The 19,306-nt window shown below is 34.4% G+C and overlaps 1 protein-coding gene across 1 annotated transcript; it reads left to right on the top strand.

Moving 5' to 3' along the window:
* Window positions 1-12,623: 12,623 nt before the first annotated feature.
* On the top strand, window positions 12,624-13,803 carry LOC131151756 (chaperone protein dnaJ 11, chloroplastic). The gene has a single exon (XM_058103159.1). It carries the CDS (start codon window positions 12,826-12,828, stop codon window positions 13,336-13,338), a length of 513 nt encoding a protein of 170 aa, XP_057959142.1. The 5' UTR covers window positions 12,624-12,825; the 3' UTR covers window positions 13,339-13,803.
* Window positions 13,804-19,306: the final 5,503 nt, after the last annotated feature.

The raw sequence follows: 19,306 nt of genomic DNA, 5'->3' as shown, positions 1-19,306 counted from the left end.
ATGTAAGTGTGTGTCTCCCACTTTTAAGTTCTTTTCTTTTCCTCTTTTTCTAAGAAAATTTTTGAGAAAATAGGGAAAAAAAAATCAACTTGTAGCAATTTCCAAGTCGAGTATCTCCAGAGTGTTAGTCACAACATACTATTGTTTTCCCTTTCTTGTTTTATTTTTTACAAAAAAAATTTTGACCCTTCAACCCCTTTTGAAAAGGTTGGCTTTCATAGATCAGCTCGCACAAGGACTTGCCCCATGAAAACTCTACTACTTTTATACCCTTCCAAAAGCCTCAAATAATCATAATAGAAAAAATAAAAGAGAAAGAGAAAAGAACAAAAGGAACTGTGTTTTTTAGCGTTATGTTTGAATTTACAAATGTAGATTGCCTACATATCCTTCATGGAAGAATCAAGCCACCTATAGAATATCAAAATATTTTCAAAAAATTTCTTAGAAAACATAATGATGATATTTTAAAAAACAGTTGAAATCACTTGAAACCACTTGATGCCACTTGTTGTTTGGATTGAAATTTTTTTGTTTTGATTGAGAAAATTTTGATTTTTCTTTTCAGTGAGTACTCTAAATAAAATTAAATCAAGTTTAAGGTTAAGAAAACTCATTTTTTTCTATCATCAAATCGATCCACCGTGAGTTTTGAAAACCTCATAATTAAAACTCTGAAAATTCCTTTTTGCCCTCCTGTATTTGAGTTAAAATAGAATCATGACTCTTCAAATGACTTTCTATTTCAAACCCCCGCCCTCGCCAAAAAAAAAAAAAAATAGAACCTTGATTCAGCGCTTCTGCGGGTTGTTTGTATAGTCTTGCAACACCTTCATACCTCCATGTGGAATCTTGACATTTTGTCATTTGTATTCAGCTTCCATGATCCCCCAGGCAGCAACTTCCATGTGGTCAAAACTATTTCCTTCAATTTGTAATTCACTGGATTTTGTTCATCTATCAAAACATGTCACACTTGTTATGGAATCTCCAGCCTATGTTACTTTGGGATTTACAAATTTCTGGGTGCTACACTTAGTTGTCTACCTAGTGAGCTAGAACAATTTATCCGAGGACTACAATTAACACAAGCTTGTTAAGCTTAGATCAGCAAATAAACCGGAAATGTTTCCTTTGAAGATCTTATGCAAAGTTTGCTGAACAAAATGCTGCAGAGTTCCATGGAATGAACTACTACTAATTCTAATAGATCCTATTCTGGGCAATAAACAAAGAAATCAAATGAAAGGTGAGCTTCTCAACTACATGACATATGTTGACACTGTATTGCTAAGTATAGAGTCCAAGATTTCTGTTAAAAATCATGGTAAGTTATCACGAAAAATTAGTGGATGACAGTAACGTGTTAGCCAATTAATATAGAAGGCAGATCCTAAGCTCTGATGAACAGCAGGCTATGCCTAAAATAAGGAAGAATTGAAAACTACGCTGAGGCAAGTATTGCAATGATGCATCTCTGAAATACCAGCTCTCTAAAGGTGAATGAGTTAGAATAGAGGCGAATGCATTTGTATGGAAGGTCTCGGTTTAGTCTTCTTTTTCAATGAGATGAGGCAGACATATGTTAGGTTGTAGACTTAAGTTGTATTCAATTAGCAAATTATGGTTAAAAAAATTTAACCACTTGTATATATGAAAGGAATGTTTCGTTGAGTCAGCCTCTTTAACCAGTAAGTCCAAACATTTCCAAATAGTTTGAGTTGGGTCTTGGACCATGAAAGAATTTAAACTCTGTAAAGCTAAAATTTAAGACTCTATTGGCTTAGTTTATTTGAAGTAATCGAATTTGTATGCTCAAAGCTTGCCAATTCACCCTGATAAAATATTGTCCTATGCAATTATTATCATATGGTCCATATTGATATGCCTTTGCCTAGTTTTTTCAAATTAGTTCCATTGTTTGCTTTATTCACAAGGCCCAAATTTAGGCTTTCTTAGGTTCTAAATCTTCCATTCCCGTGCAAATATGTACTATTGACGTAATATTAATCTGGTTTTTCTGTAGCATAAAGTTAGAATTCTACTCTATGGAAGCAAATTCACCCAAAATATCTATCTGTGCACTCACGATCACCCTTATATCCCAGTAAGCCTAATTCATAACTGCTGATTTTGTTATTTTAATTTAGTATTGACTTGATGCATTTTTTACTTGGTTTCTATGGTCTAAGAGAAAGAAAGTGAAATAAAAATATTTGAATAAATGAGATATGCAGAAGGCTCCCCATGCTCATCACATAGGAATCCGCAAATGATTTGTTTGAAGCAGGTAATTATCCTTAGACAAAAAAATAGGACTTTTAGTTAAGGAACCTAGAATTAATTTTGAACCTAAGATGAGTTGTGTTGAAGAATATACTAATTTGTTTGAAGCACCTTGGAATTCTATTGCTACAATATTCTTTCTTTAAAAATGTTATTGTCAAATGTCATTGCTCTTGTTTGGTGTACACTTATAATTTAGTATGAAACTTGTTTTATAACTTATTGCAAATATATATCCCCCAAGAGTTTTTCCAGTTGGGCTGTTGTTGAAGCTTAATGATTCATTTATATGGCTTCAAATTTGCAACAAAGGCCCTATTTAACAAGTAAAATGTAATAAACACTGCAAGGAGTGCAGAACTGAAAGCCAACAGGCTCTATACAGCAACTTCAAGCAGAATCTGACTCTAAATTTGATTGATTACAAGATGCATTTTCTTAATTCACATTTTCAAGGCTGATTTGTTAGGGACTAATTCTTTTGATGCTATTATTTGTTGTGATGCAGCTAGCATTAAAATCTAACTCACTTGCAGCTGCAGGCTTGGTTTGCTGAAACCATCTTTTTGAGTTTAGGTTTCTTAGTGGTTGCAAATGTCAAGCCTCTTCAATTTAAGCAAAAGCTTGGGCTATTAGAGGAGCTCTATTTACAGCCAAACATCAACATTGGAGTTCCCTTCTGATCCTTTCAGACGCCGAAGGAGTTTTGGATGATTTACAGCAAGAAAAATGTTCCAGTTGGGCTTCTTCCATCTTTGACGATATTCTGGAAATTTGTAGACACATTTCTTGTATTTTCACTTTTCTAGTTCGGTATTTTAATTCTCTTATGGATTATTGTGCTAGATCTACTCTGGCAAGTCCGAATGATTTTGTTAAATTTCCCCCTCTTGGGCTTTTTGTTTGTACAATTTCCACTCTACCTGTGGGTAAAGTGGTTTCTTATATTAATATACTAATCTGCATACATACATACACACACACATATATATATTGAACTTGCCTAGAAAATTGGAGTAAACTAAATCTTTCCTTGGACTTTGGATAGAATGAAGGAAATGAAAGGATAAAAGCCTTGAATGCTCAATTTAGGTGTTGTTTGGTTAGGATCTGGAAGCACCTCATTTCTTTTAAAATCTAGAATAAATGCATTTTAACTTAAAAATAATAACATGACTCTTGAAAACCTTGCAGGGATCCATTAAAAATCAATTGTTAGCATCTTCATTTTTGTACTTTTTTTTTTTTTTTTTTATTACATAGGAACTCCAGCCACCAATAAGCCTTTCGGATCCCCTGGTGCGGCACCAAACCTACGGATTAGTATCCTCCCCCTAGGTCTCGTTGATCAGGTAAAGTTCGGAATGCGGACACGGCTTCCGTGCATCAGTTAGACGTTCGGCCAACCCGACCCCCGTGACACATCTCCATTACCATCCACGGTCCTCGCTGGCTCACAGAGCGAACTCTCACCATCCATGGTCGTCGTTGGCTCACACCGTGAGTGTATCTACCTGACATTGAACTCCCGATACTCCTTCTTACGTGCTAATGTCATTCCACCGCGCCATGCCTGTGGTGGCTCTTCATTTTTGTACTTGCTTCTATCTTTGATGTAGGCGAGGTTTCGATGCTCAATTTTTCATCTCAATCATCATAGTATTCATCATAAATTGTAAAAGTAAAGAATTTGTAAGTCTAATTATTATAAAAACCCGAAACTAATATAAATAGAAATCCTTATTTTTGGTATAAAATCATTGATAAATTATGAGCGTGAGAAGATTATGAATTTATTATTAAAATCTAAAAATTAATTTTCAAAAAAATAAAAAACACGAAATCATAAGCAGAACTCCTCTTTAGGGAGTTTGATTTATAATATTTGCACCATAAAAATGAAAAATCATGAAAAAGATATAACAAAGGAGGAGGAATTTCACTTTCAAAAATGAAAAAAAAAATTAATAATAATAATAATAATAATAATAAAGTTACCAAAAAAAAGAGCAATTCAATACACGAGATATATAAATTAGAACAAGAGATGCATTGTAAATTATGTGTGCTTTATGCTTTTAATGTTCTACATTTATAGTGAAACACTTGAGAGAGAGTGAACCATTTGATGAAAGAAATTAATTAATTGTATAATGAATCATTAATACAACTTTAGGAGTTGAAAAATCAACCAATCATAATTTACTAAAATATTTTAAAAAAATTTAAAATTCTACAAAAAAAAAAAAATAGATTTAGATTTTGGAATCATATGAAAGTACAACGACTATTTAATATAGTATAGACCTGAGTAACAAATCTTGACCCGTCAGTCTAGTATCAACTTAGCAATCTGAAAAAAAAATATATGTGCACCATGCAACAAGCATCGCTAGACAAAAAAAATTTGCATTCAAATCTAAATCCCCTAAAATTGTGGAATTTGTCTACCATAATCTAAATTCCTTGAATCATGGGATTGGTTCATATACTCCTAGATCGTAGAATTTGTCTCCACACCCTTTTTGAATTCCTTTTAATTCCACCTCTTCCTCCGGCAAGAAAGCCAAATGCATAAGAATAGAGTTTCAATTAATGGGATGAAGCAAGCCCCATTCGTCTTCTTCCTCCTATTTTTCATTGCCTTCTTCTTCTTCTTTTATTATTATTATTATTATTATTATTATTATTATTATTATTATTATTATTTTGGGACTGAGGCAATGGGCCTGCCCTGCAGACCCACGCCCAATAATCTTACTGTTTCTAGCACAACTATTGTATGAAATACTTGGTAGGGTTTAGGGTTTAATTTTTTAGATTTTTAAAACATTTTTGAAAATGCGATGCACATAATTAGCTATAAAGTTGTAACAAATTGGGTGCAATTTTTTTTTTTTATTTTCAAAAAATAAGATTTTGATAATGTATATTATTGACACCCCAATTTTAACCAGGTCACCCCAAAGAAGCCGAGTGAAATAAAATTTAACTTTGAGTCCTAAATGACTTTGAGTTTTAAAATTAAGACCCTGCGTATCCATGACTTCCAAAAAAAATTCGAGTCCTTTTAATTAGTTTAGTTCGTTGAAAATTTTCCCAAAAATATAGTCTCTCAAAATCGTTTTGGAGAGATTAAGTCTTCTTGATTCTTGTCTCCTTTAGTGGTCCCTTAGTTGAGACCTCCGTAACAATCTTATTTAGGCTAGGTATCGGGTGAAGTCTTGAAATCAAAATTGGAGTCCGTAGTTTCAATCTTAAAAATAATTTCTCTGAGTTTTTAGTTAAATTCTTGGTTTTCCAAAGATTCAGTCCTTTTATTTGGATTAGGTTGAAAATTGAGTACTCTAGTTTAAGATTAGGATTATTTTGAGTTTTTCAAAATTTCACCAATCAAGTCTTCTAATTAATTTTAGAAAACCAAGTTCTGTTATCTTTTTTTTAAGTATAGGGATTTTTTAATTAAGGTCATTCAAAATGAGGTTTTGGTTTTAAATTAAGTCTTAATTTTAGAACCGGTTTTGTTCGGGAATCAAGGTCATATTCTATTAATCGTGTTTGTTTGGTCAAAATTGGTCAACACTGGAGTCATAATCAATAAGTGCATACATCATTTATTCAGGAAAGAGAACACGTGTGTACACACGCACACGTGGGTGTTTGAACATGCAAGGGAGAAAGTACTTATAAAAGAAAAAAAGTTGTGCAAATTATAGTTGCAGGGGAAAGCTGCATAGGGGTACATACATAGTATACAAAAATAAAGTAAAGTGCCAAGCACAGGGAAATGAAAATAAAAGTTGTACAAATTATAGTTGCAGGGTAAAGCAACTTGGGGGTACATCACAATATAATAGAAAGAAAAATGCAAAAATAAAAATAACATAATAGGATGCCATGCCCTTCATCCCCTAGCTGCCACCTAGATCACCAGGTTCACCTGTGCACGGGAAGCACAAAATCAGTTAATTGTAATTCAAAATAATAAGAAATGAAATACAAAAAGTACATGTGTAAGTTGTTAAAGGGAATTATTCCCTGCAAGGTGAAGGGGAATTCTGTCAGAGGATATTAGAATTAGTGCCAAGAAGGCCCCCAATCCCTTATAAATAGGTGGAGGGGAATTCTGTTAGAGAAGATCAGAATTAGAGCCAAGAAGGCCCTCAGTCCCTTATAAATAGGTGGAGGGGAATTTTGTTAGAGGAGATCAGAAGTAGTACCAAGAAGGCCCCCAGTCCCTTATAAATAGGTGCAGGGGAATTCTATTAGAGGATATCAGGATTAGCACCAAGAAGGCCCCTAGTCCCTTATAAATAGGTGGAGGGGAATTCTGTTAGAGGAGATCAGAATTAGCGCCAAGAAGGCGCCCAGTCCCTTATAAATAGGTGGAGGGGGATTCTGTTAGAAGAGATCAAAATTAGTGCAAAGAAGGCCCCCATTCCCTTATAAATAGGTGGAGGGTCAATGCTTTGGATCTCTCGATTTTCTAGCTCAAACTCGAGTCTAAAGTTGGGTTTGAACCAGCCCCAAGAAATTGCCCGAACTCGAATGGGGGTTCAGGTTTCGAAAACAAGTCCCCCCAATCTCCTAGACCTGAATAGGAGTTTGGGTTAGAACCCTCGGTACCCACCAAACCCGAGCCCCAAACTCTCTAAACCCGAACAACTCAACCCATCATTCTAAATAAAGTCCCAGAACCCAAACCACTTTCAAATAAGAATCATGGGTCTGTCTTTAAAGCCCATTTGTTTTAAAAAGCTAACTAGGCCTTACCCTCATTTATTTTTTTAAAAAAATATCCAAGCCCACTAAAAGTTTTAAAATTGCCCAACCCAATTTCAGCTTTCAAAATCAAGCCCGGTTTTAAGATGAAAATGGGCTGGCCCACTTTTAAAAAAACCACCCAAGCCTTGTTTTAAAATGTGATTGAGCCAGCCCAAGTAAAAAAAAAAACTAACTCAACCCATTTCATCAAACTCAAATCTAGCCCGTTTAACTAAACTAGCCCACACACACACACCCGGGTTGACTCGCACAAGTCAAATTGAGCCTCACCCATTGATTCAAGGACGAGTTAACTCGTCTTCCCCTCCCTCTCAACCAGGAAAACCCAAAACACTGATCTGAGCAACCGTCTGAATCTGAGTACGATTTACCCGTCTGAATCTAAGTACGATTTACCCAAATTTGAACCAGTCACCACATTCAAAATCCCAAGCACCACAGCAGTAAAGAAAAAAAAATGGAAAATAAAAAAAAAATTAATTATAAAAATATTTTTCTTTGAGGGATGCACTTGCTCCAATAGATCCTAGGTTCGAGGATCCTCATTTGGGGTCTGCAATCTTCTTCGAGTGCGCAGATTGAATCTGAACCATGAACCTTTACCTTTGTGGAAAGGGGGATCACACAACATGAGTCTGGTTTTCGGCCATTATCAAAATAGGAGAAAGTTCTCAGATTTAAGAAAGGGGGGGTCTTTGAATCTGGTTTGAAAGAGGAGCAAAAGAGAGCACTTGAGAGAGAGAGAGAGAGAGTATGTTATAATTGATGTATTCCCAAGAGGAGGGGTGAATTAGAATTTTAAACTTTTATTCTAGGTTAAATAAAAAATCAATATAATTTAACTACCTAGGGTCTTTCTATACAATCCCAAATGCGCAAGTAGATATAATGTACGGAAATTTAAATCATGCGCATCATTCACACCATAACATACACGTGTGGTAAATATAGAGTGCGGAAATATAAACAAACACACGATATGTTATTGGGGTTCGGCCAATTGTGCCTACGTTCCTGCCTCTAACTCGCAAGCCCGAGGATTCCACTAGTAGCTCACTTATGGGTGGAGCGGCACCGATTACAACTAGGTCAATTACCATAGGGCTGACCTCAACCTTAACCAGGTCAATTAGAGGGGCTGACCTCAACCTACAAGCCTTACCGGGATGGCGCATCTAGCTTTTCTAATCGGGTCTAAGCCAGTCTGGGATTATTTCAAAGGGTTAGTCTCTCTCTTCAGGCCCGTGCCTAGAAATACAATACTATTTGCAATCAAATAATATATGTATAGTGATTGTGCTTTCGTGCAAAACAGATATGTACCCGGATGCGCTCAGTCATATACACCACAAGATGATTTAATATGAAAGCTTAGTGTGGTCTAATATTTCAACTCTCAAAATATTTTCTATCAGTGTAATGAGTGCGTGAGAGTGTCAATAAGCAATCTTTGTTTGTCAAGATATTCAATCAATCAAATTCACACAAAGATGTCAAGCAAGCCTCGAGGATATCAATCAGCAGGATATCTCAATCATGTGACTATTAGATAATATATATGCTTAGTTTGTAAAAGATGTGTAATCTTTGTATTCAACAAGTAATATGTGAGTGAATAACTATTGCACAAAAATTAATATCACAAACACAAATATCTCCTCACAAGTATATCAAATATAAATCACACAAGATATTTGAATATTTTTGAAAATGATTTTGCAACCTAAATACAAATACAAGCTTCCTAAGATATTACAACCCAAATGCAACACTCAGAAGCTTAAGCAAGTCTTCTTAGGATAGACTTATGAACAAAACCCATTAAGAACACTTAGGTTTAGTTCTCAAGAAAATAGTTTCAATCAAATAAATAAGGAGAGCAAACCTTTGGGAATAATCACTCATTCAACTTACAAAGAGTATGAGTAGTAGGAGAAGGTAAGTATGAGTGTTTTTAGTATGAAAATAAGTATTATAGGTTTTTGGATTTTCAGAGAATTTTCCCTAATCAAATATGCTAATCTATGGCTAATAATCCCAAATGAGGGGGTATTTATAGACACACCATGAAATATAACCGTTGGGTACCTACTAGGAATTATTAGGAAAAGTTAATGACGTTTTAGCAAATTTAATCATGTTCAAAATATTTTAACCACGGTAAAAAATTAGGGCAACCTGAGAGGTTTGGTCGACTAGAAACATTTTCGGTCGACCAAAGTTCATATGCTTTAGTCAACCAGGACATTTTTGAACTTGGGACTTAGTCGACTGAAAGTGTATGTCCGAGGTGATTTTTCAATTATACCGATGTTCGGTCAACCAGACTATTTTGAACTGGGTGATTCGGTCAACCAGATAGTTGAGATTTCTCCCAAGGACCCTCGATCGACCAGGTTGGTGCAATACAAATTGGGTTCGATCGACTCGGTGGTCAAAATGTTGACCTCAGGAGGTTTTGGTCGATCGGGGGTTTTGAACTACAATGTTTCGGTCAAATGGGTTGAGGTCAAATTGTTGACCCAAACCGGATTTGGTAGACCGAGGCAGAATGAACTGCCAAGGTCGGTCGACCGAAAGTGCATATTTTGTGCAATTTGGTCCTTTATCATGCAACAAACATTCTAAACGAAAGTATGACATATACAAGTGAGTGTGTGAGTGTCCTAGGGTCTCTTTTAAGCCTTTTTCAAGACATCGAATAAATCCGGTGTCGGTTAATCGAAAGTCGACCGAAGGATAAACCCTAAGGTCATTCTAAGGTCATTTTCATTTTGAGCTTACGTATTTGACCACACATGTGATGTGTTTGATTATTACACACAGAAAGCCCTAATTATTATTACAAACCAATTACACAACTGAATATATATTACAATTAAAAACATGAATTGGTCTTCAAGCTTTATTTGCTTTCACGTGCATCTTGATCTAGACAATTGAGGTTACTGCATATAATCTCAAATACCTATTAGATATTATGAGTATTTTTCATAATCAAAACCGGGCATGACCTATAAGGTCAACAGAGAGAGAGAGAGAGAGAGAGAGAAAGAGAGAGAGGAAAGTTTGAGGATCAGAGAGAAAGAGCTAGGTTAATTCGAAATTGGGGAGAAAAAGAATTTCAGACTCTAGGGTTTTAGATGATTTGTGCATGACCAAATCCTGATTGTTCGTTATGTTTTTGTTTTAAACGCACCAGATGGAGCCACTTTGACAACATATCCACCCCGTTCGATCTGGGTTGGCCTGGATGGCCGCAATTCTGTCAACGTCAGCATCTCTGGCATGTTTAATTGCGGTCGTTTGATTTGGATCAGCGTGGATGGCCACGATTTCATTGACGTCAGCATCTCTGACATGGGCAAATCGCCAAACTTCATAAATTTGTGTGTTGTGTATGTTGATTCAATTTTATTTCTCACATTTCTTTCTTTCATTTGTTGGCTTTGTTGTGGACTTTCATAATATTTTTGAATTTTTTTAATCTAAAGTTTAGTCTAACTAAAAACACTACAATCAAAATTCAAGACTCCTACACACTAAAATCCATCTCTCATATGCGTGTATGTGTGATTCTAAAATAATTAAATTTGTTGTAGGCCAAATACCGCTAGAGGTTAATCTGCTACTGTGCTCCATCTTAACAAGAAAACATGACTCCAATGCTACCCCCACTCCAGTCAACGCACCCAAAGTTTGGATTCCATCGCACTAACAATTGGTGGCAAACAAAGAATTGAATACGACGGTATCTTTTATTTAAATCAATAACTAAATAAATATTTATATTTAGCCATAGTGAGTATTAAGTGTTTGTATCTTATATAAATGTCTAGAAGATTAAAGATCAAAGTTATGGAAGTTCAACCATGCATCTCAAATGAGGGAAAGAAAAATAAGAAAGACAACAACATACATGAAGGGTTCTTGCTTATGATTTTGAGTAGATTTAAGTAGGGTATAAGTAAATCAAGCTTATCTGGGAGCTACTAGAATTCGACTTGCTCTGTGACTTGACTTAACTCAATTTTACTCGAATTCAAGCTACTTGAGTAGTTTAATAAGTTGAATTCGAGTTTTATAATACTACTTGTGAGTGTAATTTTATAAGTATCTAATATATATTTTATGCATATACTTAGCATTATGGATAGTTTTTAGGCATATTAATATTAATCTATAATCAAATTGAGTTCGAATTCAACACTTTTGAGATTGATCAAGTTTGAATTGAGTTTCGTAACATTTTCGAGTTGAGTCGAGTTTGAATATCATGCTATGTCAACTGAACTCAACTCGAATGCACTCTTAGATTTAAGAGCAAGCCAATGGAAGCATCTCTTTACCTCTTTGCAATTTCTAAGAGCAGGTCGTCGAATAGTCAATTCCGATTAAATGATTGAGAAAATTTTAAAAGAGGGAGGCAAGGGAATAGATGTTTGGAGATTAGTATAAGAATTATGTTTGCGTTTATAGTAGCATAGATATGAAGGGATGAAAAGATATTTAAATTGCATTTTTGTAAAGTAAAACACATAGCTCTAGTCACAATTTGATTTAAAAATTAAATTTTTTAAAAATTCAAAAACATATTTTAGGTCTTTTAGTTCAAAATTACCTTCTTATAATAAACTATTAAATTATTAATTTGCCCTAAATATATAAACTTATAAAAACAAGTCAAAATCCAGCAATCACTACCCAAGTCAAATCCTCTGGTAAGAGTAATTAACTTTAATCCAATAATAAAGGGAGAGATCCACGCTGGCACTTTAAACCTCCAGAGTGATCCACTCCCCCGCGTCATAATGACGGATCATCCCAAAAGTCAAACCTTGCCACTATAAAGAAGGGTGATGCAAACAAGTCAAAGTAACTCACTCTTAACCCATTTTATTGCTGTATTCGACCTTTTTGAAGCGTTCTCTTACTTAGGTATTGGAGTGATCCCTCGGAGTCAGGAGCAGCTCTTCATAATATGGAACCCTAGGCAAATAATTTAATTAGAGATCCTTAATATTTTGTTTAATTTTTATTTTTATTTAAAATTAATTCCACCAAACACAATGATTTAATTAAGAGTCCTTTATATTTTATTTAATTTTTAATTTTATTTAAAATTAATTTTATCAAACAAAATTTCATAAATAATATTAACATTATTATATTAAAAAAAAAATTTTGGGAACCTAGGCAAGCACCTCAATTGCCTAAATGTTGAGTCGACCCTGCTCGAAGTACACCCCGAGTCCTCAATGTCTATTGTATTTCCATCTTTTTTAGATTATCGAAAGTCGGAAAACGACGGTCGCAGGTCATCACCAATTTTTTCATATAACAATTATAAAGATAATTTTTTTTTTTTTTAAGTACTTAAATAAAGTGTGCATAATGGATCGAAGTGGAGAAAAAAGGATAGAGACAAGAGCTGAGTCAGCACTGAGCCAAAACCCAAAAAACAGGAGGACAGCTTAGGACACCCCGCAACATGGGCCACATCATATCCACCACGTTAATAGGATTTGCCCACCGCAAAAGGAAATGGATAAACAATTTGCTGACTCAGCCTCTTACCCCAACCCAACCGCGGTTAACCCCATTCCTTCCATTTTAACTCCACCCCCTTAACCCTAGTTCAAAATTTACCCCACTTTAACCCTCCGTCACTCCGTCTTCATTTCTGTTATATAAACCCCAACGCCCTAGCAGCCCCCACCGCAACTCACAACTGCACCCCTACCCCTCCCTACCATGCTCGCTGCGTCTCCGTCCCCGTCAATTCTCCGACTGTCTCCGCAGATCTCCGGCGCCAAAATTTCTGCCAGGCCTTCACCTCCGGTGCCGACTACCATCAGATTCCGGCCACCTGTCGCCGCTGCGGCAGCCGCTGAGAGAACCACGTCGTCCTCTTGCTTCTGTCCTCCCAAACTGGCTTCCTCGTGCTCTTCGCTGTACGAGATTTTAGGGCTCCCGATGGGGGCCACCGGGCAGGAGATCAAAGCGGCGTACCGACGACTGGCTAGAATCTGCCATCCCGACGTGGCCGCCGTCGGCCGGAAAGACTCGTCAGCAAACGAGTTCTTGAAGATCCACACCGCGTACTCAACACTCTCGGATCCAGAGAAGCGCGCCGATTACGATCGGGAGCTTTTCAGGCAGCACCGGCCGTTCGGATCTTTCGCCGGCATTTCAGCTTCGCCGGTGACGGTTTCGTCGTTTTCCGGCTACCCTCGCCGGAACTGGGAGACAGATCAGTGCTGGTAGTTTATTAACTCGATCGGTTCCTCACGTTCTTGACCTGGAATTTGGAGCTAATCTGGATTAATTACTATAATTTGTTTTTAAAATTTCTTCGAGATCGATGAAAGCGGAGGAAATAGATTAAATATCTGTATATATTGGGATCCATGTCTGTTTGTATATTACACGAAGTACTGACCAGCGAATGAAGAAACACTCCCTGCGATCGGGCAATCAGAGCCGTCGGTCCAGTCTTACCGCATGATGATTAACGATCATGTAAACGGTATGCCAGTGAGTTCCATGCCTCGTTGGGGATGATTTTCCGATAGACGTGCGACCACGCCAGGTTCGGGATTCAATCCGGAGTAACAAATTAGTAATGTTTTTTTTTTTTGAAAAAAAAAAATTACTGAGCGGAGTGTTTTAGATATTCCGGTGTAATAATTAATTATTAATACGAAAATTTCAACGATGATCTTCTTAGAATTTCGCTTAACGATTGAAAATTCAATTCGTTATGGATGTTCCATCTCTCTCTCTCTCTCACTGGTGGAAAATCATGCTTTCTTCTTTATAATCTTTTATCGATTGTTGTGTGTAAAATTTAAATTGGGACGGTGAGAGGAAGAGATTCAATGGAAAATCAAAATAGATTTGATAATGAAGCAGGAAAAGTGGGAAGTTGAGTTGACATATGCAACCATGTATGATCTTGATGGGTCTGAAGGGAGTAAGTGAGTGGCAATCCTAATCACTCAAGAGTCACAGGCGTGAGGCTTTCTTGTAACGAGTAAACTATATCGAAAAAGAAATTCAATAAAAACAGAGTAGTTAAACTGTGCAACATGTATGATGTTGATACAATTTCCTCTTCTTTTGTTTTGATTTTTGTTTCTTGTTTGGGAGATGCATATGTGAACATTTCTCAATTCAAAATCTCCACTGCACTTTTCTAAAGAAAATAGATTATTTGAAGGAGGAGGAACCTTTTAATGTGAATATATATATATATATATATATATATATATATATATATATATTTCTGCGCGAATTTGGATTAATTTTAATATAAAACTATTTTAAATTTTAATTAAGTTTATATATACAAGCTATCACACCCGTTTAGTCATGATACTTATAATAAAATAATTTTTTAATAAAAAATATATTATAAAAAAATCATGAATAATTAGGTATATTTTTTTGAAATATTTATGGATAGTTACGGGAATATTTTTAAATATATATAGATAGATAGCAATAGGAATTTCTTTGAAAATTTATATGGACAGTTATAAGAACTTTTTTAAAAAATTTATGGATAATCATAAAGATATTTCAAGAATATTAAAAGTTAGAGATAATATAGAGTTAAATAATATGAGATGATTTTGAAAATGAGGTTAATTAAAGGGGAATGAAAATTACTTTTCAATTTTTTAGGAATGATTAAGCGTGAATTATAGGAATATTTTAAAAACGGAATGAAGAGATTAAAGGGAAATGAAACCTACTAATATTTTTTTATAAATGATTAAACGTTGATTATAATATTTTTTTTTACATTTATACCCTTAAGCGTTTATTTTTTTAACAAACGAAAAAAAAAAATATTTTATATGAGATTTAGTTTAGGTTTTAGAAGGATCACACAGAATAGGAAAATCCCCTTTATATTTGTATGAATTCAACAAATTCAAATCTAAAATATATACTTTAAATATACTTGAAAGAATTGTAAATTTTTTAATACAGAAATTTGAATAGTTGAAATAATTTCTAAGCAACTAAAAATAAAAAAAAAATGGAGTAGGAATGCTTCATAATGAGTAGACAAATAAAGAGTGATTTAGAAGTGTGTTCATTGAGTCGCCCTCATGGGTAACCCAAGTTGGTTGAGTGCGTTGCAGTTGTATGGCCACGTTGCATATTCAAATTCCTTTGCTTTTACCCAATGATGCTTTGGACAGACATAATCATCCCACAGTTTACCCAACCACTTTTACTTCTTGAGTTTTGGGGAGACATTGCTTTGATTACTATAATAATAATAATAAAAATAATAATAATTGTTACTGTTAGCATGGTTTTAAATGGCGGTAGCGAGTAGTGTAACGTGACGGTAACGGGTGTAACGGGAAGCGAGTGTAACGGCCGTGAATTATTTTGAAGCATGTACAACCTTGTGCGTATGAGCGTACTTGTATTTTTAAGTTTTTAGCGCTTTTTAGAAAAAGAGTTTTAGTGTATTTTGGATCATTTAGTTCGAGTAACTAAGTTATTTGGTAAGAGCAACAAGTTTACATTTGTTTTAAACCACCATTGATAATTCATTGTTCTTATGTATGATAAATTCTTATGCGTGCTAAATTAATTAATAAAACAAAATATATTATATACTTAATTAATCTATTAGACACATAAGACATACGAATAATACCAATATAAAATAGTTAGAAAAGAAAGAAGGTTGAAGTTGGCAAATATAGATCATAAATATCACATTACTAATATTATCAAAATAAAATATTTTCCTAAGAAGTTAGTTTTTTCAACATTTTAATTAATGCATCTACTGTGAGTATTTAAAGAAGTAGTAAATTTTGTATCATTGTCATCCTCTTTATAATCTTTTCCCTCTCTTGCCACTTGACATATTGAGAATGATATATGAAAGAGAGGGAAAAAGTGAGAAGAAAAAAGTAAAAAATAAAATATTTTTTTGGTGTAACAGTCTTTTAGCAGTTACATGATGGTCGTAGCGGCCTTTACATAATGGTTGCAGTCCGTAATCGTCGCTATGACCATGATTTTTCTTCCCACTGACTTTGTAGTGTGTAAGGGTATCGGTAACTCTAAAAAAGGTTACATAACGGCGTTACATAACGGTCGCATCCTTTATTTAAAACCATGACTATTAGGAATCACACTATCTCAACTGTTTCGTTCTTCGATTTGGCCACCTAAGAAGAAACAAATAAAATGGCTTGAAGGACCCAAAGTTTACCAATAGTATATTGTCACAATTTTTTTCATGAAATATTTTTTTCAATGTATTTAAAATTAGGAACAAAGCTATTGTTTTGTGATTAGAGGGATAGAAATGAAAGACTCTTATGGTAATAACTAGATGTAAAAGAAAAATAAAATTAAAGTTTACGTACTTTAAATTTTCGACTTGTTGGGTTCTAGATATCTATTCTTCAGAATAGGATCAAATATATTTTAAGAATTAAGGGAATAGTTATTATATATATATATATATATATATATATTAATTATTTTATTCAACATGTAATAAGAAAGAAATAAACATCTTCCTGATGAAATTCGTAAATAGTTATTCCTTATCTTTTTTTTATTATCGACTCATAAAATATTTCCTATAGTTATTTATTTTATAATAATAATATGATTTTTTGTATTATTGTAACTAATCAATTAAAATTAATCTATTCCAAGAAATAGACATTTCGCGAACCAAACTTAATTTTAATTTTTTCTTTATAATGTGTAAATTGGTGTAACTTGTAAATAGGTTAGAAGGACAAGAAAGAATGAAGAAAAATCTATTAAAGGAATAAAAAAAATATATTAAAATAAGGTGAATACAAAGTTAGAAAGGCTAGTTCTTTTGTCTTGCCACTAGTTTATCTAATGTATATATAATGGTAAAAGCATTTAGATCCCCATATACGTATTTTAAAAAAGTTTTAATATTTATATGTAGATAAAAAAAAAAAATTTAAGACTTTGAAAAGGCCATTTTTTGTTGCATATTTTAATGGGGAGAGAAGTTCCTACTCCTATTCCCCTTTTGCACCTATCTAAAATTATGACATATAATTTATTTAATAAGTGGATAGGGACTATCTACTTATCTTCTTATCCTTTAATTTGACATATAGGTACTATATATACTTTTGTTTCTATCCTTTAATTTGACACATAGGTACTATATATACTCATGTTCCTATTCTTTAATTTGACATATAGGTACTATATATATGCATATGTAAATATGTATATATGTTTATTAAATATTAGGAGTAAATAAAAAAAATATTATTTATTTTTCAAATAAGTGCAATTTTTTTATTTTTTAGGTTTTAAATTTTTATATAAGAAAATTGGAAAATAGTTTAAAAAATTTTTAACTTTCTATGCACAAAATAATGAAAAGATTTCACTTCTATAATTAAAAATTTCTTTTTTCCACCAATAATAGGCCCTATGATTTGAATAATGTGACAATAAAAAGTCTTGTAAAGCAACTCAAGGGTATGCAGACCCTGGAGTAAACTGAAAATTTTGACATGTACTTCAATTCTTTTTCTGGCTCAATTGCCCTCCCCTCATTTTGCTTCTATCTAAAACTTTGACGCATAATTTATATATATATATATATATATATATATATATATATATATATATATATAAAATTAGAGTGCATTTGGTTCTTGTTGCTGCCAAAAATTGTATGACTTTTGTTAAATCATCCTTCGACCGCAACCATCTGAAAAGGAATCAAACAAGAATGACTTGGAGGACTCGAGGTGTACTTCATGTTGGGCATTGTGGAGCCTTGTTATGTTTAATCCATGGAGCGAACAGGCCTAGACCTAGCCAAAAATACTGAGAGTCTCGCCCAAGTGCTCGACCAGGAAGTCCGTGAAGGGAGACCAAGTCGAGATTCTAAGATATCCTGAAGGACGAAATCTTGAGAGGCTCGACCGTCATCTCGACCAAAAAGACTTAATGGTGTGACTAGGTCAAGGATACTGAAGTTCAAGATTCCTGATTTCCCGCAAGGCTCAACTAGGTCGCAACGATGGGGAACAAGGGTGCGACTAGGTCGACGATGACTATCTCCTATGCGAGATTTCGGTAGAACATTCCTATTTCGAAAGTTATGATCTTGTAAACCCTAATATATATATTTATAGTGTTTGTCTATGTGTTCAAAGTGGCGTAGAAGTGTGCAGTAGTGTGGTGAGTGTTGTGAGCTCTTGTGTGCACGATCGAAAGGTGTTTTCTTTGGTGTTTAGAGTGTGTGCACGTTGTTTCTTCCTTGTTGAGAGTAAGAGAAACTCTATAATTGCTGCACTCTGTATACTTCCCTAATAATAGTGAAATCCCTTCAACTCCGTGGACGTAGGAAAAATTGCTAAACCACGTAAATATTGTCTTGTGCGTATGTGTGATTATTTTCTTTGGCGTGTGCTTGTGTCCATATTATTTATCACAGGTTTTGTGTTGTGGGAATTTTTGCGTGTTTGTTCATTCCCCTTTCAACTGGTATCAGAGCCTAAGGTTAGGCTTGAGTGGGAGCAATGGCTGAGGAAGCAGGAAAGGTGCTTGGGATAACAAAGTTCAATGGAACAGACTTTAGATTCTGGAGGATGCAAATCGAGGATTATCTCTATGGGAAGAAATTGCATCTACCGCTTCTAGGAGAAAAACCTGCGACCATGAAGGATGAGGAATGGACTCTCCTTGACAGACAGATACTTGGAGTTATCAGATTAACTTTGTCTAGGTCTGTTGCACATAATGTTGTAAAGGAGAAGACCACAGCAGATCTAATGAAGGCTTTGTTAGGTATGCATGAAATGTCATCTGCAAATAACAAGGTACATTTGATGAAGAAACTATTTAATTTAAAGATGGCTGAGAATGCATTGGTTGCACAACATTTGAATGATTTTAACACAATCACAAATCAATTGTCGTCTGTAGAAATTGAATTTGATGATGAGATACGTGCACTAATCGTTTTGGCTTCATTGCCAAACAATTGGGAGGCCATGAGGATGGTTGTAAGTAACTCCACGGGAAAAGAAAAACTAAAGTATAATGACATACGAGATTTAGTTTTGGCTGAGGAGATTTGCATAAAGGATGTTGGTGAAACCTTAGGATCTAGTTCTGCCCTAAACCTTAAAATAAGAGGTAGAGGTAATGATAGAAATTCAAATCAGGGTAGATC

The sequence above is a fragment of the Malania oleifera genome, chromosome 1 (genome assembly GCF_029873635.1).
Source record: "Malania oleifera isolate guangnan ecotype guangnan chromosome 1, ASM2987363v1, whole genome shotgun sequence".
Classification (NCBI taxonomy): domain Eukaryota; kingdom Viridiplantae; phylum Streptophyta; class Magnoliopsida; order Santalales; family Ximeniaceae; genus Malania; species Malania oleifera.
Note: the sequence above shows the minus strand (reverse complement) of the source record. Positions and strands in the feature narration are given on the sequence as shown.